The following is a 23,349-nucleotide window of genomic DNA, read 5'->3' as shown; positions in this document are numbered from 1 at the left end:
CTCAGACTCCAGCAGGTTCCCGTGGCGTTTCCGGGGCTCGTCCCAGCCCGGCGCCAGCTCGGCCGCTCGGCTCAGCCCCTCCAGCGCCGCCTGGAAGCGCTCCAGGTACTGCAGCAGCTGCGGGGGCGGAGCCTGTTGGCCTCAGAGCAGGGCCACGCCCCCCCAGGCACACCCCTGCCACGCCCACCCCGCTCACCGTGGCGCGGTTCAGGTGCAGGTCGGGGTTGGCGGCAGCAGCGGGGTCCACGCGCTCCTGGGGGTGAGGCGGAGTCAGGGACACGCCCCTGAGCCACACCCACCACACATTGGGCGTGGTTTCCGTATATGGTTTGGCCACGCCCTTCAGCCCCACCCATATGCGTGGTCATACGCCTTTGCCACGCCCACATGTGCCACACCCCTGTGCCACACCCATTCTGTCATTAGCATGGCCACACCGCCATGCCACACCCATTCTGTCATTAGCATGGCCACACCCCCATGCAGAAACCACCCGGCCCCGCCCCGGCCCCGCCCCTCACCGCCTGTGCGTAGGCCGCGAGCGCTCGCCGGGCGCTGTTGGGGCTCTGCCCCCCCGCAAAGAACAGCGACACGTGGGCGTTCCCCAGAACATCTGCAAGGGGCGGAGCACACCTGAGCACACCTGGGCACACCCCCAGACGCATCCCGACACACCGGCGCCCCGCCCGCCCGCGCCCGCACTCACACCAGGAGCGGCCGTCTGAGACACTCGCACACACCTGGCACACACTCACACACACCTGTCATACACACACACACCTGTCACACATTCACACACACCTGCTACACACCTGTCACACACCTGTCACACCCCGTGACACACCCCCGCGCCCCGCCCACGCCCGCACTCACACCAGGAGCGGCCGTCTGAGACACACTCGCACACACCTGGCACACACCTGTCACACATTCACACACACCTGTGACACACACACACACCCGTCATACACACACACACACACACCTGTCACACACCTGCCACACCCCCTGCCACACCCCCGCGCCCCGCCCACGCCCGCACTCACACCAGGAGCGGCCGTCGCTGGGGTCGCACCTCACGGCCGCCTCGGCCTGGGCCAGGCTCTCGCGCAGAGCCCCGCCCCCCGGGCCAGGCCCCTCCCCCCGCGGGCCCGGCCCCGCCCCCTGCGCGCGCAGCGCCATCGACAGCAGGCGCCGCGCCTCGGGGTCCTCGCCCTGCGGGGAGGGGACGGGGTCACCAGGGGTCACCCTGGCACCCCGAAAAACTGCTCCGGGACCCCCAAAACCACCCTGCGACCCTCAAATCCGCCCCAGGACCCACAAAAACCACCTCGGGACGCCTAAAACTACCCTGGGACCCCCGAAAACTGACCCTGGACCTCCTGATCACCCCTGGACCCCCAAAACCACCCCTGACCCCACTGCGACCCCCCCAAGGACCCCTCCCCATCCCCCTGACCCCCCCAGGATCCTTCCCAATCTGCCCCTGACCCCCAGGACCCCTCCCTGCCCCCCACCTGCTGCAGGGCCCCCCCGAAGGCGTCGCGGGCGCCCCTCAGGTCCCCCCGGCGCCATCTTTGCTCCCCCAGCTGGCGCCAGGCCGCACCCAGGGCGGGGTCGAGCTTCAGGGCGTGGCCGAGCGCCAGCTCCGCCCGGGCCGCGCCCGCCTCGGGGGCCACGCCCAGGGCACGGGCACGGAGCACCAGGGCGCGGCCACGCCCCTCCGGGGACACTGCGGGCGAGGGGACAGGGCGGGGACACTGTCAGGGGCGGGGCACGAGGGACCACGCCCTGCCATGCCCTGCCACGCCCAGACACGCCCCCGACCCTGGATCTCCTCCATAAGCTTCAGCGTCTTCTCCATCTCAGCCACCAAGGGGTCATCGCCGGGGTCAGCGGGGTCATTGCTGGGGTCAGTGGGGTCACGGCCAGGGTCACGGGGGGTCAGCGTGTCCCGGAAGCGATAGAGCTCCGTCACCAGGGCCTGCGGGACAGGGACAGGCGGAGACCCCCCAAAATCGCCCTCTAAATAAACCCAACCCCCCTCCAAAAGTGACCCCGCATTCCCCGCCCTGTAAAACCCCAAATATTCCTAATTTCGCCCCAAATATTCCTAATTTCCCCCCAAATTCACACCCTTTTAAGGCGGCCATTAAATGATCCCAACCCCCCGGGAAAACAACAGAAAACTCCCCCCAGCACCCCCCAGAGCGGCCCCTTTCCCCGCACAGCCCCACCCAAGAGGGTCCCAGCACCCACATCGCCCCTATTTCCCCTCAGGCAATCGCGGCTCCCTGCAGGGAGGGCCCAGCCCCGCTCGGAGGGCTCCCACCCCCCTTAGAGACCCCCAAATCCCCCCTCGAGGGTCCCGCCCGTCCCGCTGCAGGGGCTCGCCGCCGCTGCCCCACCTCGAGCCGCCTCAACGCCTCCTCATCCCCCCCGTCCCCTCCCTCGCTCTCCGCCGCCGCCGCCTCCTCCTCGGGCGCCGCCATGACAGCTCGCGGCCGCGCCCGCTTCCGGCCCTTCCTCCCGCCCTTTCCGGCCGGCTACGCTGCCACTGGCTGCAGCGACACACACTCAAAATGGCGGCCGGGAACAACACCTCAGTGTTGCCATTGGCTGCGGCGACACACTCAAAATGGCTGCCGGGACCACCCCCTCTGCGCTCCCATTGGCTGCGGCGACACACTCAAAATGGCGGCCCGGACCACAGCTCCTCTCTAGGTGAGACTCCGCCCCCTCAGTTTCCCGCCGCCCTCTGGCCCCGCCCCCGCCCCTCAGGACCCCCGGGCCCGGCACAAAGCGGCCCCAGACCCCCCACTCGGTTTTATTTAAAAAAAATCCTCCTAAATAATTTTTAATTTTCCCCGTCACGAACCCCCCAGTAAGTTCCACGGCGAAACAAGATTTATTCCAGCAACTGGTGAAATAAACGTATTAGTAACACCAAAACAACATTTTAATGGGGGGAAAAAAACAAACCCTAAACGGAAAAAAAAAAAAAATCAAGGAGTTCAAAGCACAAAAACCTCACTAAGCACGGGGCAACTTAGGAAAACCAAAAAATAAAAACGGAAAATGAAGGGATAAAATCGGGCATTTTGGGGGTGCGTTTTCCCGACGTGGGCACAGCTGGGCACACTGCTCAGGGAATGGCAGAGAGAGGGGGAAAAAAAAAAAAAGAAAGAAAAAAAATCTATTAAAATCAATAGTTAGGAGATAAATCTCGTGGAAAAGATTTTATGGATTTTAATTTTAATGTATTTTAGAGTTTAGGTAACGTTAACGGGGGAGGGTAAACACGTGGGGGGGAGGCAAATCTTGAGAACGCAACTCTGAGGCAAAATCCCCTCAAATGAGGCAAAAAACCTCCAAAAACCCATTCGAAAAATTTATCTACTAATTGAAAAATGCCAAAACAGTTTTTTTGAAGCGGAAAACTAATTTAAAAATATAAATTGAAGATTTAAATTGTACTTTTACTAGCGCCGAGATCCTCAGGGGCGCTGTTTCCTGCAAACGACTCGTTCCTGAAGTAAAAAATTATTCCAAAAAGGGTAAAACAGGTAAAAAATCCTACCAAAACTTACAAATTAATTAAAACTACGTTAAATCGGTCTTCAAACATGTATTAAAATACAAGAAATTAGATTCAAACTCGTCTTCTTGGGAGGATCGGGATACACGTGGTGGGGGGGGGGGGGCCGAAAATCGTGAGGGAAAACTATGTGAAGAATGTTCAGATTAAGCACGAAAGATGTAAAAAAAACCTCAGAAAATCAAAGTATCCAAGGGAGATCCGCCAGAAGCCGTTTCCCGCCGGCGGTTCCGCCTGAGGGAAGAGAAATGGAGTCACACAGAGACCGAACCGGGACCGCCGGAGCCCTCCGAGGACCGAACCAGGACCGCCGGAGCCCCCCCGAGGACCTCTCCGGCCCCTCCCGGAGCATTTGTGCGACCCCCCAAAATCCGGTGGAGCCCCGAAGCCTCGTCTGCTCCGCCGGGTGAAGAAGGAGCCGCCAATTCTCTGCGACACCGCTAAAACCCCGAGCGCCCGCGGCTGGCGGCGACGGGAGGAACGCGGGTCGGGATCGCGAGCCATGTTGCGATACAAGAAACACGCACAGCCTCCTTCCCCCAGAGCCGCCATTCCCCGCCCCCCACTCCCCGATACCTGTCCCACGCGATCCCTTCGCCGGCCCCTCACGGACTGACCGGACCTCGCGTTTGCCCGCCAGACCCCGAAGCGAAACCACGCCCGCCCCGGGCTCCCATTGGAGATCGGTTCACCACCTCGCAATCCTATTGGCCGCTGGGCTCGCAGTCTATGCAGGGCACGGGAAGGAATATGCAAATGAGGAGCGGACAGAGATTACCACTGTTGATTGACAGAGGGGCGTGCTTCCCGGTTGTTGATTGACAGAGCACTGATGTAGCCCAGTGCAAGGGGTGTGGTTTGCAGTGATTGATTGACAGAGCACTGATGTAGCGAGTACAAGGGGCGTGGTTTGCAGTGATTGATTGACAGAGAGGGGTCAGGAGCTACCTGTGACTGACAAGCAGTGTCCGAATCTGATTGGTCCTCTAGATGGGTGGGGTCACAAATTGAATGATATCATCCACTAAAAAAGAGGCGTGGCCAGAGGGTGGGGGGGTGGAGATATAATTTTATTAAATGGGTGTGGCCATTCAGGAGTGTGGTCACCTCAGTCCCTCCAGGTCACCTCCACCTCATCCGTCCGGTACCTGAATGCAGCCAGAGGTCAAAGGTCAGAGGTCAGATAGTTCCCACCTTGCCCCACCCACAAGGCCACGCCCCCTGACCTCTGCGTGATCCCTGATTGGCTGAGCTCCGTCACTTGCCCCACCCTCAGCATCTCCCACCCGGCCTGGGCAATCATGGCGCCGTTGTCGATGCAGTACCTGGGGGCAAAACCCGCGGGTCAAAGGTCACAGGTGCGTCCCACAGGTGCGTCCCCCGCCCAGGGCGCGCCCTGGCCTCACCTGTCGTCTATGGGGCAGAGCTCGGCCCCACGGGCCCTGCACATGGTCTGCAGCATCTCCTGGAGCCGGTGGTTACCTGGGCGCACAGGTGTGCGGGGCGTGGCTGCAGGCAGGGCAGAACCCCAGCCCTGCCCCTCGCTGCATGGCCACGCCCCTCCTAGGTGTGACCACGCCCTTTGTGTGGGACTCCCACCCCCACCCTCTCCCAAAAATCGGGGTCCCAAAGGGTGCCGGGCCCCCCCACCCAGGTGTGACCACGCCCACTCACAGGCCACGCCCCCCACGAGCAGCAGGTGCCGTGCCCGGGTCAGCGCCAGCGCCCGCTCCGTCACCTCCGCCAGCATCGCGAACGCTGTCTCCTGCCCCCGGCCACAAAAACGTCCCCAAATTACAGCAAACCCCAAATCCTGCCCCAGTCCCAGACCCAAAATCACCCCGAAATCGTCATAAATCGCCCCAAAATCCCCCAAAACATCCTCACACCCCCGACCCTTCCTAAACTCCCCACACCACCTCAAGACCCCCCGAAAATCCTCCAAATTCAGTTAATTACCCCAAAACGCTCGTGAAGCCCCCTAAACTGCTCCAAAACTCTCATTAACAGCCCAAAATGACCCCACACAGCACAGAGACCCATTCCAAATCCATTAATGACCCCCAGACCACAATTAACCCCACAAAATCACAATTAACCCCGCCAAACCCCAATTAACCTTCACCAAACCCCAATTAACCCCATCCAAACCCCAATTAACTGCTCTCAAACCCCAATTAACCCGCTCCAAACCCCAATTAACTCCCTCCAAACCCAAATTAATTCCACCCAATCCGACTTTTCGCTGCCTCCACCTGCAGGGAGAAGCACAAATCCTCCGGTGTCGCCTCCCCCGACTCCAGCAGTTTGGGGGTCACAGCCTGCAAGGTACAAAATCGGGGTTTAGGGTGTCCCCTGCTCCTTTTGGGGCCCCCAGGGGCTGTTCGAGGCCCTCCCGGGTGGATTTTGGAGTCCCCCCGTGGGTTTGGTGTACCTGGAGGTGCGACAGGAGCCCCGAGAAGGAGACGTCGAGTCCTTTGACCACGTAGGGCAGCGGGATCAGGCGCCGGCCCCTGGGGCCCACAAGGGGAATTTTGGGGAGAGTTCAGGGGGTTTTGGGATCCTGGGAGGATCCCGGGGGTTCCAGGGGTCCGGGAGATTTGGGGTCAGTTTGGGGTCAGTTTGGGGTCACGTTGGGGTCACGCTGGGGTCACATTGAGGTCACCTCTTGGCCAGCTGCTCCACGTTGTACCCTGGGCTGGGGTCATTGGGGATCTGCAGGAAAAGGGGCGGGGTCAGAGTGGGTGTGGCCAGTAGGGCGTGGTCAATGAGGCACGGCCGCAAGGGCGGGGTCAATGGGGAATGGTCAATGGGGCATGGCCATCAGGGCGTGGTCAATGGGTGTGACCAGGAGGGCATGGTCAATGGGGTGTGGCCGTCAGGGCGTGTCCCACCTGCAGCAGCCGGGCCAATCGGTCGATGCAGTTCCCCACGGCCACGTCCAGCGTCTCGCCCAGGATCCGGTAGCGCCGCCGGGAGTAGGCGATCACCTGCGGGAACCGGCGATGTCATGTCGCGGTATCGCGGGGACATCACCGATATCACCCATTTCCTCCCTCCCCCATCACGATGTCTCGCGATATCGGCCATTTACTCACTTCCCTCTCACAATACATGGCGATATCGGCCGTCCCCCAGCTCTGCCCCACCCGAGGCCGTGCGCTATCGCGATATCGCTGCCCGCCCGTCGCGATACCTGGGTGTTGCCGCCGCTGACGTAGAGCACCAGCGGGTCGGGGGCGTGGCCCAGCAGCCGCCCCATCTCGATGTGCCCCACGCAGTGGTTCACGGCCAGCAGGGGGCGCCCCCACAGCTGCGCCAGCGTCCGCGCCACGGCCGCCACCACGGCCAGGGGGGCACCCATGCCCGGGCCTGGCAAAGGGGGGTCAGTGTCACCCCAAAAACCCCACCAGAGTGCGAGTGGGACAGTCTGGAACCCCTCAAAAACCCCAGGGGAGCACCCATGCCTGGGCCTGGCAAAGGGGGGACAGTGTCACCCCAAACCCCCCCCCACAGTGCCGGTGGGACAGTCCAGAACCCCCCCAGAGAGGAAGTGGGATGGTCCAGACCCCCTCAGAGAGTGAGTGGGACGGTCCAGACACCCCCCAAAAAACCCCAGGGGAGCGCCCATGCCCGGGCCTGGCAAAGGGAGAGCTCAGTGTCACCCCAAAACCCCCCCACAGTACGAGTGGGACAGTCCAGAACCACGCCAAAAAACACAGGGGGGTGTCCATGCCCGGGCCTGGCAAAAGTGGGGTCAGTGTTACCCCAAAAACCCCCCTGGAGAGCAAGTGGGACAGTCCAGACCCCCAACACAGTACGAGTGGGACAGTCCAGACCCCCCCCCACCAAGCAAGTGGGACAGTCCAGAACCCCCCAAACCCCAGAAGCCCCCAAACTCCCTCAGGACCCCCCCAATTCCCCCCTGACTCCCTGATAATGGTCTCGCCCCCGGCCATGGGGGGCCCCACACCGAAATTGGGGTCACGAACCCCAAACTCCCCCTGAAGCCCATCTAGGAGCCCCAATTCCCTCAGCACTGCCCAAACCCCATCCCTGGGACTCCCCAAAATCACCCCGGGACCTCCAAACGCTCCCCCAGGATCCCCCCAGCACACCCAGGAGGGTCTTGGGGGGGAGTGGGGTGGATTTGGGGGTTCTCTGGGGGGCCGGGGGGGGGTCTGTGGTCCGTGGGGAGGTTTGGGGGATCCATGCGGCACAGGGGGGTCTGTGGGATCCACAGGGAGTCTATGTGGTCTCCAGAATGAATATCTGTGGGGTTGACAGGGGATCTGTGGGGTCTGTGCGGTTCATAGGCGATCTGTGGGGTCTATAGGGAATCTGTGGGGCCTATAGAGGATCTGTGGGGTCTGTGGGGTCTGTGGGGGCCTGTAGGGGATCTGTGGAGTCCATAGAGGATCTGTGTGATCTATAGGGGGTCTGTGGGGTCTCTGGGATCCTGAGCGCGGTTCCGGGGTTCCGAGCGATGCTCCCGGGGCCCCCCGGTGCCGGTGTTCCCGGACCCTCACCCTTGGTGAAGGCCACCCCGTCCAGGTCCCGGGGCTCCAGCCCCGCATCGCGGAGCGCGGCGCGGATCAGCCCCAGCAGCACGGCCCGGTGGTGCCGCCCGGTGGGGCCGGGGGCGAACCCTGAGGGGGCAAAGGGGGCGGGGAGGGGTCAGCGCGGGAGGGGCACCGGGAGGGGGCACCGGGGGTGGGGGGGAAGGGGAAATGACGTCACCCTGTCCCGGCGGCGTGACGTAGGTGGCGCGGCGGTTGCTGAGGACGGCGCCGTCCCGCACCACCCCCGCGCCCACCTTGTTGGCGGAGCCCTCCAGGCCCAGCACGGTCGGCATGACGTCACGCCGGGCTCCCCGGTGCTCCCGCCGGTGACGTCAGGCCGCCGCCGCCGCTTCTCCCGCCGCTTCTCCCGCCGCTCCGCTGCGTCACTTCCGCTCCCCCGCCCCCTGCTCCCCCTCCCCTCCGGAGCGTTTCCGGTTCCGGTCACGCCCCCTCCATTCATCCCTCCCCTGGCGCTTCCCGCGCGCGCGGAGCCGCTCGCGCCGTTCCCGCCGCCGCTGACCCCGCGCCGCGGCCACTGATTGGCCCCGCGCGCCGCCGCCGCGGCCGCTGATTGGTCTCGCGCACTGAGGTACGGCGGGCTCTGATTGGTCCCGAGGGCTGAGGCACGGCGGCCTCTGATTGGTCCCGTGCTCTGAGGCACGGCGGGGCCTGATTGGTCGCGGGCGCTGAGGTGAGGCGGGCGCTGATTGGTCCCGTGCTCTGAGGCACGGCGGGCGCTGATTGGGGGGAGATGCTGGGGTGGGGGGGGCGGTGCTGGAGGGGGCGGGTTTAACCGGGAGAACCGCGGGCGCTGATTGGTCGCTGCGGGAGTTGATTGATGGTGGGCGCTGCTTGGCTCCGCTTTGGGCCCCCCGGGAGCCGATTGGAGCCGATCGCTCCCGGTCCCGATCCCGGTTCGGCCCACAGCGGCGCACGTGGCGGCGGCGTCCTCTGATTGGCTGAGCCGCGGCGGGGAGGTGGGGATTAAGGGCACGGCGCGCTCCGATTGGCCGCGCTGACGGTGGCCTCGTTCCCCTGCGCAGGGACAGGGCTTGAACCCCAGAGGGGCGGGAGCAGCGCCGGAGGAGGCGTGTCCAGTGCGCTGTGGGCGGGGCCATGCCGAAGCGCGGGAAGAAGAAGGAGGAGAGCGGCAGCGGGGATGAGGCTGGTGAGTGACTAGTACAGACCAGTACGGACCAGTACGGACCAGTACAACACTATAACCCTGCCCAGTTAGACCCAGTGCGGCCCCTCACAAGCCGGGGTAACGCAGCCCGGTATAACCCAGTTTAACTCAGTACAACCCAGCATCACCCAGTCCCCCCCAGCTGCTCCCAGCATTCCCAGTAACCTCTCCCCACGCAGGGCCTGGCCCAGCGAAGGCGGCCAAGGCAGCGCCAGCCCCGATGTATGAGGACCCGCCCACCCGCGAGGCCACGCCCGAGGGGCGGCGCTGGACCCTCAAGGTGTCGTCGTGGAACGTGGACGGGCTGCGGGCCTGGGTGCGCAAGGGCGGGGCCCAGGTGAGTCGGGGCGGGGCTCGTGGGGTGGGAGGGGCCAACCGCAGGTCGTGGGGGGGTGCACAGGGGAGCTGGGGTAGGGTTCCCTCGTCCATGTCAGGTGCGATTTTGGGGCTCCCCTGGGTGCTCCCCGCACACGTTGGCGTTCCCAGTGCAATTCCATCCCTGCCCGGTCAAGTTCGATCTGGTTTGGGGGTCCCGGCCTGACTTGGGGCCCCCGTAGTGGGTGCAGGAGGAGGCCCCGGATGTGCTGTGCCTGCAGGAGACCAAGTGCGCGGTGTCGGCCGTGCCCGCCGAGATCCGGGCGCTGCCGGGGCTCCCGCACCAGTTCTGGTCCAGCGCCAAGGACCGGCCGGGCTACAGCGGCGTGGGGCTGCTGGCCAAGACCGAGCCCCTCAACGTCACCTACGGCATCGGTGAGAGCCCCGAAACCGTCCCGGAACTGCCCCAAAACCGCCCCGAGTCCATCAGCACCCAATCACCCCAAAATGCACCCGAATCCACACTGGAATTCTGCCCCAAGATCACCTTGGGTGTGACCCCAAATCCTCCCCAAAATCTGTCCCAATACCTGCCTAGAATCCACCTCAGAATCCCCCAGAAATCCGCCCTGGAATCGACTCAAAATTGCCTCAGAATTTCTGCCCAAACCTGCACTGAACCCACCCATAAATCACCCCCAAATCCACCCGAACCCAGCCCCAGACAGCCCAAACCTCCCGGAATCCCCCCAGTCCCCGTCCACTCCTGCCCCAGCCTCATTCCACATTCCCAGTCCTCTCCCAGTCCCCCCAGTTTGCTCCCAATCTACTCCAGTTCCCCGCAGTTCTCTCCCAGTCACTCCCAGTTCATTCCCAATCCCCTCCCAGTGCCCCCAGTCACTCGCTGTTCATTCCCAATCCTCTCCCAGCCCCTCCCAGTGCCCCCAGTCACTCCCAGTTCATTCCCAATCCCCTCCCAGTGCCCCCAGTCACTCGCTGTTCATTCCCAATCCTCTCCCAGCCCCTCCCAGTGCCCCCAGTCACTCCCAGTTCATTCCCAATCCCCTCCCAGTGCCCCCAGTCACTCCCAGTTCATTCCCAATCCCCTCCCAGTGCCCCCAGTCACTCCCAGTTCATTCCCAATCCTCTCCCAGTCCCTCCCAGTGCCCCCAGTCACTCGCTATTCATTCCCAATCCCCTCCCAGTGCCCCCAGTCACTCCCAGTTCATTCCCAATCCCCTCCCAGTCCCTCCCAGTGCCCCCAGTCACTCCTGGCCCCCCGCAGGTGACCCTGAGCACGACGTCGACGGCCGCGTGGTGACGGCCGAGTTCCCGTCTCTCTTCGTGGTCTCGGCCTACGTCCCCAACGCCGGGCGGGGCCTGGTGCGCCTGGAGCCGCGGCTGCGCTTCGACGCCGCCTTCCTGGCCTTCCTGCAGCGCCTGGACGAGCGGAAGCCGGTGCTGCTCTGCGGCGACCTCAACGTGGCGCACCAGGAGATCGACCTGTGCCACCCGCGCGTCAACCGCGCCAACCCCGGCTTCACGCCGCAGGAGCGCGAGGGCTTCTCGCGCCTGCTGGCCGCCGGCTTCGTCGACTCCTTCCGGCACCTGTACCCCGAGGCGCGCGGCGCCTACACCTTCTGGACCTACCTGGGCGGCGCCCGCGCCCGCAACGTGGGCTGGCGGCTCGACTACGCCGTGCTGTCGCGGCGGCTGCTGGGCGCCCTGTGCGACTCCAAGATCCGCAACGCCGTGGCCGGCAGCGACCACTGCCCCATCACCGCCCTGCTCGCTGTCTAGGGCGCGGCGCCGGGCCGGAGCTGACCCCGAAATCCGCCCAGAGCCGGCTTAAATCCGCTCGGGACGGTTCAAAGTTCGACGGGGATGGCGCCGTCGCGGCCAGAGCGGCGTCACCCGCTTTTAATTGGATTGGGCGTTGGCTCAAATTGGCTCAAATTGGCCCAAAATAGGCGTGGAGAGACTTAAAATTAAGCTGGGCTGGGTTGGGCCAAAAGCGTCTCTCGAAACCGGCCCGAAATTGGAATAATTTCACTGAAAATGAGTCAGAGTCGGGTGGTGATGGCGTCATCAAGGCCAAGATGGCATCGTCTGCTTTTGATTGGATGCACGTTGACCCAAATTTGACTCAAAATAGGCTTTTGATGACATCATCAAGGCCAAGGTTGCGCCACCTACCTCGACTCGGCCAGAGCTTAACCCGAAATTGCCTCGAAATGACCCAAAATCGATGTGGAAACACCCAGATTACGTTGTGATGATGTCATCAAGACCAAGGTGGCGTCCTGCTCTCGGTTTTATCCCAATTCCCCCAAAACGGCCCAAATTTGGGCCTCTCAGGTGCTGCTGTCGATGCCCGGACACAAAACTTCCCCAAATTGGTTCCCACCCCTCCCCCCTGGCCCTGCCCCCTCAGGCCCCGCCCCCAGCCCCTCCCCCTCAGGGACCGCTCCTCCCTCTGTTTTATTTTAATAAAGGTGAATTTTGGGGTGAAACGTCGACTTTCGGTTTATTTACATACAAGGCCGCCTCTGGTGGGCGTGGCCATCAAATAAATAGCACTGTACAGTGGGCAGGGCTTATGTACAGGGGGCGGGGCCAAGGCATGCAGGAGGGGGCGGGGTCATGCTGGAGGGAGGGGCCGGTCCGGGAATGGCAGAACTGTCCAATAGCCAACAGCGTGACCATGTGACGTCATCACGTGGGAGGCGTATCCCGCACCACGGCCACGGCCATGGGCGTGTCCCGTGATGAAGGGGCGTGTCCCATGACGAAGGGGCGTGTCTGTGCGGGTGGGGCGTCCTCCAGTGGGCTTGTCCCAGGTGCGTGGGCATGGTCAGGCACGCGGGGGGAGGGGCTGGCTGACCCGCACGCAGCCCCAATAGGCCGCGCGCAGCAGACACGCCCCCGCCCCCGCGCCCAGCACCGCCCACGCCGCCGGCACCCACCGCGCCCGGCGCCACAGCCACCACGTCCCGGCCTGGGCGGGGCATGGGGGCGTGGTCACTTCTGCTGGCCACGCCCCCCAGCCACACCCTGTCTCGCACTGATCGCTGCAAGCGCGCTCCTCGAAGCCCCGCCCACCTGTGCCACACCCATTTGGCCACACCCTCCGAACCGCGCGGCTTTAGGATCCGCCCGCTCGAAGCCATGCCCTTCAGAGCGCTGCCCAAAGACACCTGGGCTCCACCCCTTCAGGCCACGCCCCAACAAAGCCCCATCTCTCTGCCCACCTCACTCCATCCCTCAGCCCCGCCCCTTTCAAGCCCCACCCACTTCACACTTCCCACCACACTCCACCCCACGGACACCGGAGCCCATCCGCGCCCCTCAGGCCCCGCCCTCACCGCCAGTCCGGCTGCGGCCCCGCCCATCAACAGCGCCCCCAGCAGGCAGCAGAGGCAGCGTCGCCGCGGGAAGCGCCGGCCAATCGCAGACCTGGGCGTTTCCAGAGGGGCGTGGTCACCTCCAGAGTGACCACGTCCGCACGTGGTGGGGGTGATTGCAATAACCACGCCCCCAAAGGGGCGGGGCCTCACTTACACCTTGCGGCAGTGGGGGCAGCGGGCCAGGGAGCGGTCGGGGAGCTCCGCCCACTGCAGGGAAAGGGGCGTGGTCACAATGGGGTGTGGGTGGGGTGGGCAGGGCTGGAAAGGGGCAGGGCTTACCAGGAAGGGACCCCCACAGTGAGCACAGGCCACGCGCACCCCGCCAGGGGGAGGGTCCGGGCTGGGGGCTCCCGTCTGCACCGGGCCCAGGTTGATGATCCTCTTACTGGGGGAAACTGGGTTATACTGGGAGGGGGTGGGGCAGGCAGGGGGCTCCAAGGGAACCTCCCCACTGCTCCCAGTTTGACCCAGGGACCCCCCAAAGTTCCCTCCAGCGCTCCCAGTATCGCCCAGCAACCCCATCAGTGCTCCCAGTATGGCCCAGCGATTGCAGCCAGTGCTCCCAATACGGCCCAGTGATGCCTTGGGCTCCCAGTATGGCCCAGCAACCAATCCCAGTATGGCCCACTGATGCCCGGTGCTCCCAGTATGGCCCAGTGTCAGCTCCCAGTGCTCCCATTATGGCCCAGCGAGCGTTCCCAGTGCTCCCAGTATGGCCCCATGGTCTCCCGCCGTCTCTCCCAATAGCCCAAAACACCATCCCAGTTCCCTTCCAATCCATCCCAGCCCTACCCAGTCTCCTCCCAACCCCTCCCAGTCCCTCCCAGCACCCACCAGTCCCTCCCAGTCCCCCCTGACTCTGCTCCCAGTCTGACCAGTATGGCCGAGGGCAGGCGATGCGCTGGGCCGAGGCCCTGCACACCAGCAGGCAGTTGCAGGGACACCGCACGTATTTCTTCCCGCCAGGGGCCGTACGGATTGGCTGCCGCCGCAAAGGGGGCGGGGCCTCAGAGGACAGGCCCTCCAACCTCACCCACTCCAAGTGGGAACCCCGCCCCAGGCTGTGCCCCCAGAGACCCCCGACCCCACCCAGCTGAAACCAAGCCCCCTTCAGACGCCAACCCCTGCCCCACCCCACCGCCCTCTGCCCATGCCCATATCAACATCGGACCTCACCAATCCCAGCCCACCCGGACCCCACCCAATTCGTGCCACACCCACTCCTCAGGCCCCACCCTGTGCAGGCCCCGCCCTGTGCAGCCCCCGCCCCTCACCGTGGCCCCGCCCCTTACCGTGGCCTCCCCGCAGCCCCCGCACTTCACCACGTGCTGGTGCGTCTTGCCCTCGACGCTGATTGGCCGCTGGCACACGCGGCACGTGACCGCCGGGGGCCCCGCCCCCACCGCCTCGGGGCTACCCAATGGCGAGTAAGGGGGCGGGGCCGGCTCCCCCCCGCCGCCTGCCAATGGGGAACGGCGGGTAAGGTAAGCCACGCCCCTTCTCCCTCAGCGCGCTAAGCCACGCCCCTCTGGATTTCCCGCCTCGCCGGATCCCGCCCCGGGGAAAACCACGCCGGTCCCGAGTGACCCCGCCCTCTCTCACCGGAGGCCGCGGCCCCGCCCGGCCCCGGCCCCGCCTCGGGCGGCAGCAGCGGCGATCTCTCCCCGTCCGCCATGACAGCGCTCGCGACACGCCCCTCTCCTCCCGATTGGTCCGACGGGGTCACGTGAGGGCTGCTCTGCGAGACCTCCCTCTCCCTCTCGCCGCTATTGGCCCCGCTGCGTCATGTGACCCTCCCGCGGCGTTGCCGGGCGACCCCGTCCGCCCTGCGCGGGTTCACATTGGTCCACTCAGGCACGTGACACCCCCCCCCCAACCTCGCGCCGTTGCCGGGCAACGCCCGCGCCGCTCTCCGGGATTTTTCTCTCGCTCTCATTGGTCCTCCCGGCCCACGTGACCCTCCCCGTCTCTCCCGGCGTTGCCAGGCAACGCTCGCGCCGCTGTTCCGGGTCCCTCCCCGCGCTCCCATTGGCCTCTGCTGCCCTCACGTGATTTCCTCCCAGTCCCTCACGGGTTTCCCGGGAACGCTTTGCCCCGCCCCTCTCCCCAGGCCTCCCATTGGCCGCTTTCCCTGCGCGCCGCGCTGCCATTGGCCGCCGTTCCTGCCACTCCCGCCGCATCCCCCTCGGCGGTTTCCATGGCCACGGGAGGGGGGGCGCGGTCCGGCCGGCGCAGCCCCTGATTGGGCGATTCAAGGGGGGCGCGTTCGTGCGCGGTGACGTCAGCGGCGTGCCCCTTTATAAACGCGGAGGCGGGGGCGGCGGCGCAGACGCGAGTGCGATGGACGTCAGGTGAGACGTCCCCGGGGGGGGTTGGGGTGTTTTGGGGGATTTTGGGGGGCTTTCTGGGGATGCGAGGGGATTGGCGGGGGACATCATCCAATGGGATCGCAGCCTGAGGGTCTCCTACCTTCGCCGCGGCCAATCGGCGCCGGGGGGCGTGGCTAGGGGGGCTTAAAGACCCCCTCCCCCCATCCTATTGATGGGGAGGGGAAAGAGCGGGGATGGGGAGGGGGGGGATGGGCGAGGTCGGGGGCATTTGGGGGCGATTTGGGGGCGGGGCATCGCCCGGCCCCGTCCCAAGTCCGTCTGGCCCCGAGCCCGGGGCCGCGGCTGCTCCGGGGCGAGAGTCAAGGTCGGGGATGGGGGGGGACAGCAGAGCCTGGGGGGCATTTGGGGGTTCCTGGGGGGCGGCCAAGAGCTCCCGGGGGGTCCCGGATGTCATTTAAGGGGTCCTGGGTCCCCCTCCCACGGGTCCCGAGGGTCCCTGTGGGTCCTTTCAGGGGTCAGGCAGGGTTCGGGGGTCCCAGCGGCTCTTTCTGGGTGTCCCTGGGGTCCCTTCGTGTCCCACCCTCACCTGGTCCACACTGGTGCCAGACTGGTCCGTGCTGGTCCGTCCTGGTCCATACTGGTCAATGATGCTCCATACCGGTGCCAAATTGCTCTGTACTGATCCATACTGGTACGTACTGGTGCCACACTGGTGCCATACCAGTCCACACTGGTGCAGCACTGGCCCACACCGGTCACAATTGGCGCCAAACTGGTCCATCCTGGTCCCTGCTGGTCAATCATGCTCCATACTGGTGCCAAATTGCTCTGTCCCAGTCTGTACTGGTACATACTGGTGCCACACTGGCCCCCACTGGGTCCATACTGGTGCCAAACTGGTGACACGCTGGTGACACACTGGCCTGTACTGGCCCATACCATTCCCTACCGGTGCCACACTGGCCCGTACCATTCCACACTGGTGCCATACTGGCCTGTACTGGTCCATACCGGTGCCAAACTGGTCCGTACTGGCCCACACTGGCCTGTACTGGCCCGTACCAGTCCACACTGGTGCCACACTGGCCTGTACTGGCCGGCACTGGCCCATACTGGTGCCGTACCGGTGCGTGCCGTGTCCCCAGCTACGAGGCGTGCGCCGAGGCGGCGAGCTGGCTGCTGGCGCGGCTGCGGGAGCCGCCCCGCGTGGCGCTGGTGTGCGGCTCCGGGCTGGGAGCGCTGGCGCAGGAGCTCTCGGAGCCGCAGAGCTTCGACTACGCCGACATCCCGCACTTCCCGCGCAGCACCGGTACTGGGAGCGACTGGGAGCGATGGGAACGGGCACTGGGAGTGCTGGGAGCAACTGGGAGCGACTGGGAGTGATGGGAACGGTCACTGGGAGCAACTGGGAATGGGCACTGGGAGTGCTGGGAGCAACTGGGAGCGATGGGAACCTGCACTGGGAGCAACTGGGAACGGGCACTGGGAGTGATGGGAGCAACTGGGAGCGATGGGAACGGGCACTGGGAGCAATTGGGAATGGGCACTGGGACTGCTGGGAGCAACTGGGAGCGATGGGAACGGGCACTGGGAGCAACTGGGAATGGGCACTGGGAGTGCTGGGAGCAACTGGGAGTGCTGGGAGAGGGCACTGGGAGTGCTGGGAGCACTGGGCGATCGCGTTCTGTGTGGTTCGGTGAGATTTTGGGTGGTTTGGGGGAATTCTGGGAGGTTGGCAGAGTTTTGGGGTGGTTTCGAGGGGTTTGGGGGCGTTTGGGGGGTTTGGGAAGGGCTGGGGTTCACCACGCCCCCCTGAGCCCCAGGTGACGCCCGGCCCCGCCCCCAGTGCAGGGCCACGCCGGGCGATTGGTCGTGGGGCGCCTGGGCTCCGCCCCCTGCGCCGTCCTGCAGGGCCGGTTCCACCTGTATGAGGGCTACAGCCCCGCCCAGGTGAGCCACACCCACATCTGGGGCACAGACACACCTGGGGGCACACCCACACCTGGGGCCACACCCACACCTGGCACACAGACACACCTGGGGGCACACCCACACCTGGGGCCACACCCACACCTGGGGCCACACCCACACCTGGCACACAGACACACCTGGGGGCACACCTGGCACACAGACACACCTGGGGGCACACCCACACCTGGGGCCACACCCACACCTGGGGCCACACCCACATCTGGGGCACAGACACACCTGGGGGCACACCCACACCTGGGGGCACACCCACACCTGGCACACAGACACACCTGGGGGCACACCCACACCTGGGGCCACACCCACACCTGGCACACAGACACACCTGGGGGCACACCCACACCTGGGGGCACACCCACACCTGGCACACAGACACACCTGGGGGCACACCCACACCTGGGGGCACACCCACACCTGGCACACAGAGACACCTGGGGGCACACCCACACCTGGCACACAGACACACCTGGGGGCACACCCACACCCGGGGGCACACCCACACCTGGCACACAGACACACCTGGGGCACACCCACACCTGGCACACAGACACACCTGGGGCACACCCACACCTGGGGCACACCAGGGGCACACCGGGGGCACACCTGGGGCACGCCCTGCCCACGCCCTGCCCACGCCCACAGGTGGTGGTCCCCGTGCGGGCCCTGGCCCTGGCCGGAGTGCACACCTTGGTGCTGACCAACGCCGCGGGGTCGCTGCGGCCGCACCTGGGCCCCGGACACCTGCTGGTCATCCGTGACCACATCGACATGGCCGGGCTGGCCGGACGCTCGCCCCTCGTGGGGCCCAATGACGACAGGTGGGCGGGGTTGGGGGCGGGGTTTGGGGGGCAGATGGGGGACTTGGGGGGGAAAAAAGCCGAAATTTGGGAGGGAAAGGGCAACTTGGGGAGGGAAAATGTGCATTTCTGGGGCGGAAAGGGCCAATTTTGGGGTGACAGTGGCTGCACTGAGGCAGATGGGCCGGATTTTGGGGTGACGGTGGACACACTGGGGCAGATTTTGGGGTGACAATGGACACATTAGGACAGATGAGGTGGATTTTGGGGTGACAGTGGACATACTGGGGCGGATTTCGGGGTGAAAATGGACACGTTGAGGCACACAGAGGGGATTTTGGGGTGACAATTGACACATTGGGACAGATGAGGTGGATTTTGGGGTGACAGTGGACACACTGGGGCAGATTTTGGGGTGACAATGGACACATTAGGACAGATGAGGTAGATTTTGGGGTGACAGTGGACCCACTGGGGCAGGCGGGGCAGATTTTGGGGTGATAGTGGACACACTGGGGCAGATTTTGGGGTGACAGTGGACGCATTAGGACAGATGAGGTGGATTTTGGGGTGACAGTGGACACACTGGGGCGGATTTCGGGGTGAAAATGGACACGTTGGGGCACACAGAGGGGATTTTGGGGTGACAATTGAGACATTGGGACAGATGAGGTGGATTTTGGGGTGACAGTGGACACATTGGGACAGACGGGGCGGATTTTGGGGTGAAAATGGACACATTGGGGCAGACGGGGCGGATTTTGGGGTGAAAATGGACACATTGGGGCAGGTGGGGCGGATTTTGGGGTGACAGTGGACGCATCGATGAAGACAGGGCAGATTTTGGGGTGAAAATGGACACGTTGGGGCACACAGAGGGGATTTTGGGGTGACAATGGACACATTGGGACAGATGAGGTGGATTTTGGGGTGACAGTGGACACATTGGGGCACACAGAGGGGATTTTGGGGTGACAATTGACACATTGGGACAGACGGGGCAGATTTTGGGGTGACAGTGGACGCATCGATGAAGACAGGGCAGATTTTGGGGTGAAAATGGACACGTTGGGGCACACAGAGGGGATTTTGGGGTGACAATGGAGTCGGTGCCACCCCCGCGGCTCCCCGCAGGTTCGGGCCGCGCTTCCCGGCCATGACGGACGCCTACGACCCCGGGCTGCGGCGCCTGGCGCTGTCGCTGGCCCCCAAGGAGCTCCGGGCCCGCCCCGGGGTCTACGTGGGCGTGGGGGGGCCCAGCTACGAGACCCCCGCCGAGTGCCGGCTCCTGCGGCGCCTCGGGGCCGACGCCGTGGGTGAGGAGAGGGGCCCGGGGGGCGGGGAGAGGGCCCGAAATCGGCCCCAGAAGAGTCCCAAAAAATCCCGAAAGAGGAATCCCGAAAGAGTCCCAAATCACCCCAAAAGTGCAGCAGAGCAGCCCCCAAAGCAGCCGCAAAAAGGCCAAACCCAGCCCCCAAAACAACCCAGGTGTGTGTCCAGGTGTGTGTCAGAGTTTGTCCGGGTGTATCCCAGATGTGCCCCAGGTGTGTCAGGGTGTGTCAGGGTGGGCCCAGGTGCACCCAGGTGAATCCCAGGCGTGCCCAGCTGCTCCCCAGGTGTGCCCAGCTGCTCCCCAGGTGTGACTAGGTGTGTCCAGGTGCACCCCAGGTGTGTCCAGCTGTGCCCCAGGTGTATCCAGGTATGCCCAGGTATGTCAGGGTGTGCCCAGGTGCACCCAGGTGCACCCAGGCGTGCCCAGCTGTTCCCCAGGTGTATCCAGGTGTGTGCAGCTGTTCCCCAGCTGTTCCCCAGCTGTGCCTAGCTGATCCCCAGGTGTATCCAGGTGTGTCCAGGTGCACCCCAGGTGTGCCCAGCTGTTCCCCAGGTGCACCCCAGCTGTCCCGGCCGCGCCCCCACCCTCGTTGTCCCCCCCAGGTATGAGCACGGTGTCGGAGGCGACGGCCGCGCGTCACCTGGGGCTGCGCGTGCTGGGGCTCTCGCTCATCACCAACTCCGCCCCCGGCGACGACGATGACGACGGCGATGACGTCACGGGCGGGGGGGCGGGGCCGGACCCGGCCGCGCCCACGGGGCACGAGGAGGTGCTGGCGGCGGCGCAGGAGGGCGCGCGGCACCTGCGGGCGCTGCTGCTGGCCCTGGCGCCCAGACTGGACGAGCCCGGACGCAGCCGGACGCGCCCGGACGCGCCGTGACGTCACCACCGGGTGACGTCACCACCGGGGTGACGTCACACCTCGCCCCCTGCTCGCCGGGGCGGTGCCTTGATCCCCGGGGAATCCCCAGGGAATCCCCAGGGAATCCCGTGCTGTCTCTGCTGTTGTCCTGCCTTGGATTTTGCCTTAATTCCGTGGAAATCCCGTGTCAGTTTGTCCCGTGTCATTAATCCTGTATCATTAATGCTGTGTCATTAATCCCATGTCAATTCCATGTCATTAGTCCCGTGTCATTAATCCCATGTCATTAGTCCTGTATCATTAATCCTGTGCCATTAATCCCATATCAATCCTGTGTAATTAATTCCTTGTCATTATCCCCTGTCATTAGTCCCATGTCATTAATCCCCTGTCATTAATCCCGTGTCATTAGTCCCATGTCATTAGTCTCATGTCATTAGTCCCATGTCATTAATCCCGTGTCATTAGTCCCATGTCATTAATCCCGTGTCATTAGTCCTGTGTCATTAGTCCCCTGTCATTAATCCCATGTCATTAGTCCCGTGTCATTAATCCCGTGTCATTAGTCCCGTGTCATTAACCCCGTGTCATTAGTCCCGTATCATTAATCCCGTGTCATTAGTCCTATGTCATTAATCCCCTGTCATTAGTCCCGAGTTGTCCCAGGCTTTGTCCCATCTGGATTCTGCCTTAATCCCGTGTGATTAATTCCCATGTGAGTAATTAATTCCATGTGATTAATTCCTTTGTAATTAATTCCATGTGATTTATTAGTTCCATGTGATTAACTCCATGTCCGTGCCGCGTGCGTCTGCCCAGGGCATTAATTAGCTCCCATTAACGAGCGGTGAACTCTCAGGGCGAGGGACACGGTTAATTAACCCCATTGATTAATTATTTCAGGCTAATTAATCCCCTCGAGTAATCATTCCAGGTTCATTTGCCTCATTCTGTTAATTATTCCAGGTGATACAGCACCATTGACTCATCATTCCAGGTTAATTAGCCCCGGATTCCTTTATTATTCTAGATTAATTAGCCCGCCCAGTTAAATATTTCAGGTTCATTAGCACTGTTACTTGCAGTTAATTAACTGCTGCACTTAAGTATTTAAGGCTAAATAGCTCCTCGATTAATTATTCTGGGTAATGAATCTCTAAAGATTAATTAGCCCAGGCTGATGATTGATTCAAACATTATCAGCCCCCCCCCGATTAATTCAGGGCTAACCTTTGCCCTTAATCAATGCTAGTGGCACCTGCAAATAATTACCAACTGCTAATTAATTATCCTGATCAATTATCCTGCTCCAGGCTGCTGCTTTCAGGGGCTTAATTAACCCCATTAATCAATGACTGGATGCTAATTAACCAATTCCCTACTTGACTACTCAGTTCTGCTTTGCGCTGTTAATTAACGAGTTAATTAATTAACGAACCATTCCAGCTCGTTTACATTCCAGGCGCCCCCTCCAGCCCGATTAATTGATCAGTTAATGAGTGGATTGATTAATGAAGGGAGGGGGTGCGGCCTTACCTGACGATGAATAAGTGCGAGAAAAGTTGATTAAAAGTTGATTGAAGTGAAATAAAGTTGGTTAAAAGTTGATTAAAAGTTTATTAAAAGTTGAATAAAGTGAAACAAAGTTTGTTAAAAGTTGGATCGAAGTTTATCAAGAGTTGAGTAAAGTAAATTAAAACTCTGACGAAGGTTAATCAAGAGTGGGGCGAAGTTTGCGAGGGGGAATTAATTAAAATAATTAGAGAGAGGCGTGGGGGAGGGGCAGGATCTGGGGCCCCCCCGGGGCTATTTTGGGGCCGCGCCCCTCCCCCACCCCGTGGGAACCGGGCGGGGGTGGGGGGAGGGGCCGGGGTGGGGTGGGGGAGGGGCCCCGGGGTGGGGTGGGGGAGGGGCCGGGGTGGGGGAGGGGCCGCTCTCAGAGGGCGCCTCAAGGTGGCCGCAGGTTCCGTCCCGGGGGAGGTGGGGGAGGGGCGCGCGGGGGGCGGGGGAGGGGCGCGGGGGGCGCGGGGGGCTGGGGCAGGGGTCGTGACCTCTGACCTCGCCCCGCCCCCGAAATTCAGGGTCATGGAGCTGCACGAGGCCGCCCCTCCCCCCCCGGAGGTCAAGGTGAGCAAGGGGGGGGGGAGGGGGAGGGGGAGGGGGAATCCCGGCACCCCTCCCCCACCGCCCCCTCCCCTCCCCCACCCCAAATTCCCGGGGGTTCCGGGTTTTTTTTAGGGAGGGGGGAATTTGGAAATTGGGGGGGGGGATAAACAGGGCGTGGTCGGGGGGAGGGGCCGGAGGGGGAGGGGCGAGGTCTGGAATGGGCAGGGGGGAGGGGGGAACCCCGGGGGGATTTGGGGAAATTCGGGAATTTTGGGGCGGAGTGGGAAAGGGGGAAATGGGTTGGAATTTGGGGACTGGGGGCTGGGTCTGGGGGGGAAATGGGGGATTGGGAGGGGGAAATTGGGAATTTTGGGAGAAATCGGGAATTTGGGGGAGGAAAAGGGGGATTCGGGTACAGGAAAAGCGGATATTCGGGCCGTGGAATTCCAGTAAGGAAGCACGGTGGGAAGAAACGAGGGAATTGACGGAGTGGCGACACGGACAGAATCGATGGCTCTGGGGTGGAATTTGGGGGAAATCGGGCATCTGCGGGCAAAAAGATGGACTCGCCGGAGGAAATGTGGGTTTTGGGGTGGAATTTCACAGTCCGGGGTCAGAGTTTGGGGACAAAGGGAAGGATTTGAGGGAATGCGGAGATTCGGGAGGGAAAGGGGGAATTTTGGCCTACGCCGGGAATTACAGGATTTGAGTGTGGAATTTGGGGCCAAACCCCGCGGTTTCGGTACCGACCCTTTCCGTGCCGCTCCGGGGGTACAAACCCCGCTGGTTTTTGGGCTGAAATCCCGGTTTTTTTGCGATTCCCCCCCACCCCCAGCACCTCCTGGAGACGCCCTTCGGGGTGAT

General features: G+C 63.2%; 6 protein-coding genes, 1 long non-coding RNA gene and 1 other non-coding gene across 9 annotated transcripts; 3 read left to right on the top strand and 5 right to left on the bottom strand.

Moving 5' to 3' along the window:
• Positions 1-7: 7 nt before the first annotated feature.
• On the bottom strand, positions 8-1,340 carry LOC120748027 (tetratricopeptide repeat protein 5; the record flags this gene model as incomplete). Its single annotated transcript, XM_040054102.2, has 4 exons — positions 1,047-1,340; positions 522-613; positions 197-253; positions 8-117 (listed from the first exon to the last, which is right to left on the bottom strand). Coding segments are annotated over exons 1-4 (395 nt in total), but the record flags the coding sequence as incomplete, so codon positions are not given.
• Positions 1,245-2,523, bottom strand: LOC131378809 (tetratricopeptide repeat protein 5-like). The gene is made up of 4 exons (XM_058424418.1): positions 2,409-2,523; positions 1,828-1,984; positions 1,518-1,732; positions 1,245-1,265 (listed from the first exon to the last, which is right to left on the bottom strand). The coding sequence occupies exons 1-4, from the start codon at positions 2,490-2,492 to the stop codon at positions 1,245-1,247; spliced, it is 477 nt and encodes a 158-aa protein (XP_058280401.1). The 5' UTR covers positions 2,493-2,523.
• A 1,425-nt stretch (positions 2,524-3,948) lies between these two features.
• On the bottom strand, positions 3,949-4,088 carry LOC120748029 (small nucleolar RNA SNORA79). The gene has a single exon (XR_005699279.1). It is a non-coding gene; the product is annotated as a small nucleolar RNA SNORA79 (small nucleolar RNA).
• Positions 4,089-4,647: 559 nt separating this feature from the next.
• OSGEP (O-sialoglycoprotein endopeptidase) lies at positions 4,648-8,545 on the bottom strand. The gene is made up of 11 exons (XM_040054100.2): positions 8,339-8,545; positions 8,128-8,247; positions 6,795-6,970; positions 6,493-6,588; positions 6,264-6,313; positions 6,033-6,111; positions 5,854-5,919; positions 5,273-5,363; positions 5,005-5,080; positions 4,825-4,923; positions 4,648-4,746 (listed from the first exon to the last, which is right to left on the bottom strand). Exons 1-11 carry the CDS (start codon positions 8,451-8,453, stop codon positions 4,707-4,709), a joined length of 1,008 nt encoding a protein of 335 aa, XP_039910034.1. The 5' UTR covers positions 8,454-8,545; the 3' UTR covers positions 4,648-4,706.
• A 107-nt stretch (positions 8,546-8,652) lies between these two features.
• APEX1 (apurinic/apyrimidinic endodeoxyribonuclease 1) lies at positions 8,653-12,111 on the top strand. Of its 2 annotated transcripts, none has more exons than XM_040054103.2 (5): positions 8,653-8,749; positions 9,204-9,328; positions 9,526-9,683; positions 9,904-10,096; positions 10,947-12,111. In XM_040054103.2, exons 2-5 carry the CDS (start codon positions 9,277-9,279, stop codon positions 11,459-11,461), a joined length of 918 nt encoding a protein of 305 aa, XP_039910037.1. In that variant the 5' UTR covers positions 8,653-8,749; positions 9,204-9,276; the 3' UTR covers positions 11,462-12,111. The 2 variants fall into 2 exon arrangements, with proteins under 2 accessions (XP_039910037.1, XP_039910038.1); XM_040054104.2 differs by having other exon boundaries at positions 8,732-8,851.
• A 69-nt stretch (positions 12,112-12,180) lies between these two features.
• PIP4P1 (phosphatidylinositol-4,5-bisphosphate 4-phosphatase 1) lies at positions 12,181-14,743 on the bottom strand. The gene is made up of 7 exons (XM_040054101.2): positions 14,671-14,743; positions 14,361-14,527; positions 13,944-14,050; positions 13,348-13,453; positions 13,223-13,275; positions 13,027-13,117; positions 12,181-12,659 (listed from the first exon to the last, which is right to left on the bottom strand). Exons 1-7 carry the CDS (start codon positions 14,741-14,743, stop codon positions 12,516-12,518), a joined length of 741 nt encoding a protein of 246 aa, XP_039910035.1. The 3' UTR covers positions 12,181-12,515.
• Positions 14,744-15,286: 543 nt separating this feature from the next.
• Positions 15,287-20,397, top strand: PNP (purine nucleoside phosphorylase). Its single transcript, XM_040054099.1, has 6 exons — positions 15,287-15,419; positions 16,544-16,707; positions 17,245-17,348; positions 18,030-18,205; positions 19,319-19,500; positions 20,120-20,397. The coding sequence occupies exons 1-6, from the start codon at positions 15,409-15,411 to the stop codon at positions 20,395-20,397; spliced, it is 915 nt and encodes a 304-aa protein (XP_039910033.1). The 5' UTR covers positions 15,287-15,408.
• Positions 20,398-22,292: 1,895 nt separating this feature from the next.
• LOC131378810 (uncharacterized) lies at positions 22,293-23,349 on the top strand. The gene is made up of 3 exons (XR_009208744.1): positions 22,293-22,359; positions 22,461-22,506; positions 23,321-23,349. It is a non-coding gene; the product is annotated as an uncharacterized LOC131378810 (long non-coding RNA).

The sequence above is a fragment of the Hirundo rustica genome, unplaced genomic scaffold (assembly GCF_015227805.2).
Source record: "Hirundo rustica isolate bHirRus1 unplaced genomic scaffold, bHirRus1.pri.v3 scaffold_443_arrow_ctg1, whole genome shotgun sequence".
In the NCBI taxonomy this organism is placed as follows: Eukaryota; Metazoa; Chordata; class Aves; order Passeriformes; family Hirundinidae; genus Hirundo; species Hirundo rustica.
This window is presented reverse-complemented; position numbering and strand designations above follow the sequence as displayed.

Excerpts from the sequence above, each read along its gene's own strand:
- LOC131378809 (XM_058424418.1), bottom strand. The coding sequence starts at position 2,492 with ATGGCGGCGCCCGAGGAGGAGGCGGCGGCGGCGGAGAGCGAGGGAGGG. Across the intron at positions 1,733-1,827 it reads GCTTATGGAGGAGATCCAGG|TGTCCCCGGAGGGGCGTGGC; the intron begins GTCGGGGGCGTG and ends CCTCGCCCGCAG. Across the intron at positions 1,266-1,517 it reads TCGGGGGGGCCCTGCAGCAG|TTTTTCGGGGTGCCAGGGTG; the intron begins GTGGGGGGCAGG and ends GTCCCGGAGCAG.
- PIP4P1 (XM_040054101.2), bottom strand. The coding sequence starts at position 14,743 with ATGGCGGACGGGGAGAGATCGCCGCTGCTGCCGCCCGAGGCGGGGCCG. Across the intron at positions 14,051-14,360 it reads GGGGCTGCGGGGAGGCCACG|CCAATCCGTACGGCCCCTGG; the intron begins GTAAGGGGCGGG and ends TTGCGGCGGCAG. Across the intron at positions 13,118-13,222 it reads TGCCCCCACTGCCGCAAGGT|GTCTGCGATTGGCCGGCGCT; the intron begins GTAAGTGAGGCC and ends GGAAACGCCCAG.
- PNP (XM_040054099.1), top strand. Across the intron at positions 16,708-17,244 it reads GCACTTCCCGCGCAGCACCG|TGCAGGGCCACGCCGGGCGA; the intron begins GTACTGGGAGCG and ends CCCCGCCCCCAG. Across the intron at positions 17,349-18,029 it reads AGGGCTACAGCCCCGCCCAG|GTGGTGGTCCCCGTGCGGGC; the intron begins GTGAGCCACACC and ends CCACGCCCACAG.
- OSGEP (XM_040054100.2), bottom strand. The coding sequence starts at position 8,453 with ATGCCGACCGTGCTGGGCCTGGAGGGCTCCGCCAACAAGGTGGGCGCG. Across the intron at positions 6,314-6,492 it reads GATTGGCCCGGCTGCTGCAG|ATCCCCAATGACCCCAGCCC; the intron begins GTGGGACACGCC and ends CTTTTCCTGCAG. Across the intron at positions 4,924-5,004 it reads CTCTGCCCCATAGACGACAG|GTACTGCATCGACAACGGCG; the intron begins GTGAGGCCAGGG and ends TTTTGCCCCCAG.
- APEX1 (XM_040054103.2), top strand. The coding sequence starts at position 9,277 with ATGCCGAAGCGCGGGAAGAAGAAGGAGGAGAGCGGCAGCGGGGATGAG. Across the intron at positions 9,329-9,525 it reads CGGCAGCGGGGATGAGGCTG|GGCCTGGCCCAGCGAAGGCG; the intron begins GTGAGTGACTAG and ends CTCCCCACGCAG. Across the intron at positions 9,684-9,903 it reads TGCGCAAGGGCGGGGCCCAG|TGGGTGCAGGAGGAGGCCCC; the intron begins GTGAGTCGGGGC and ends GGGCCCCCGTAG.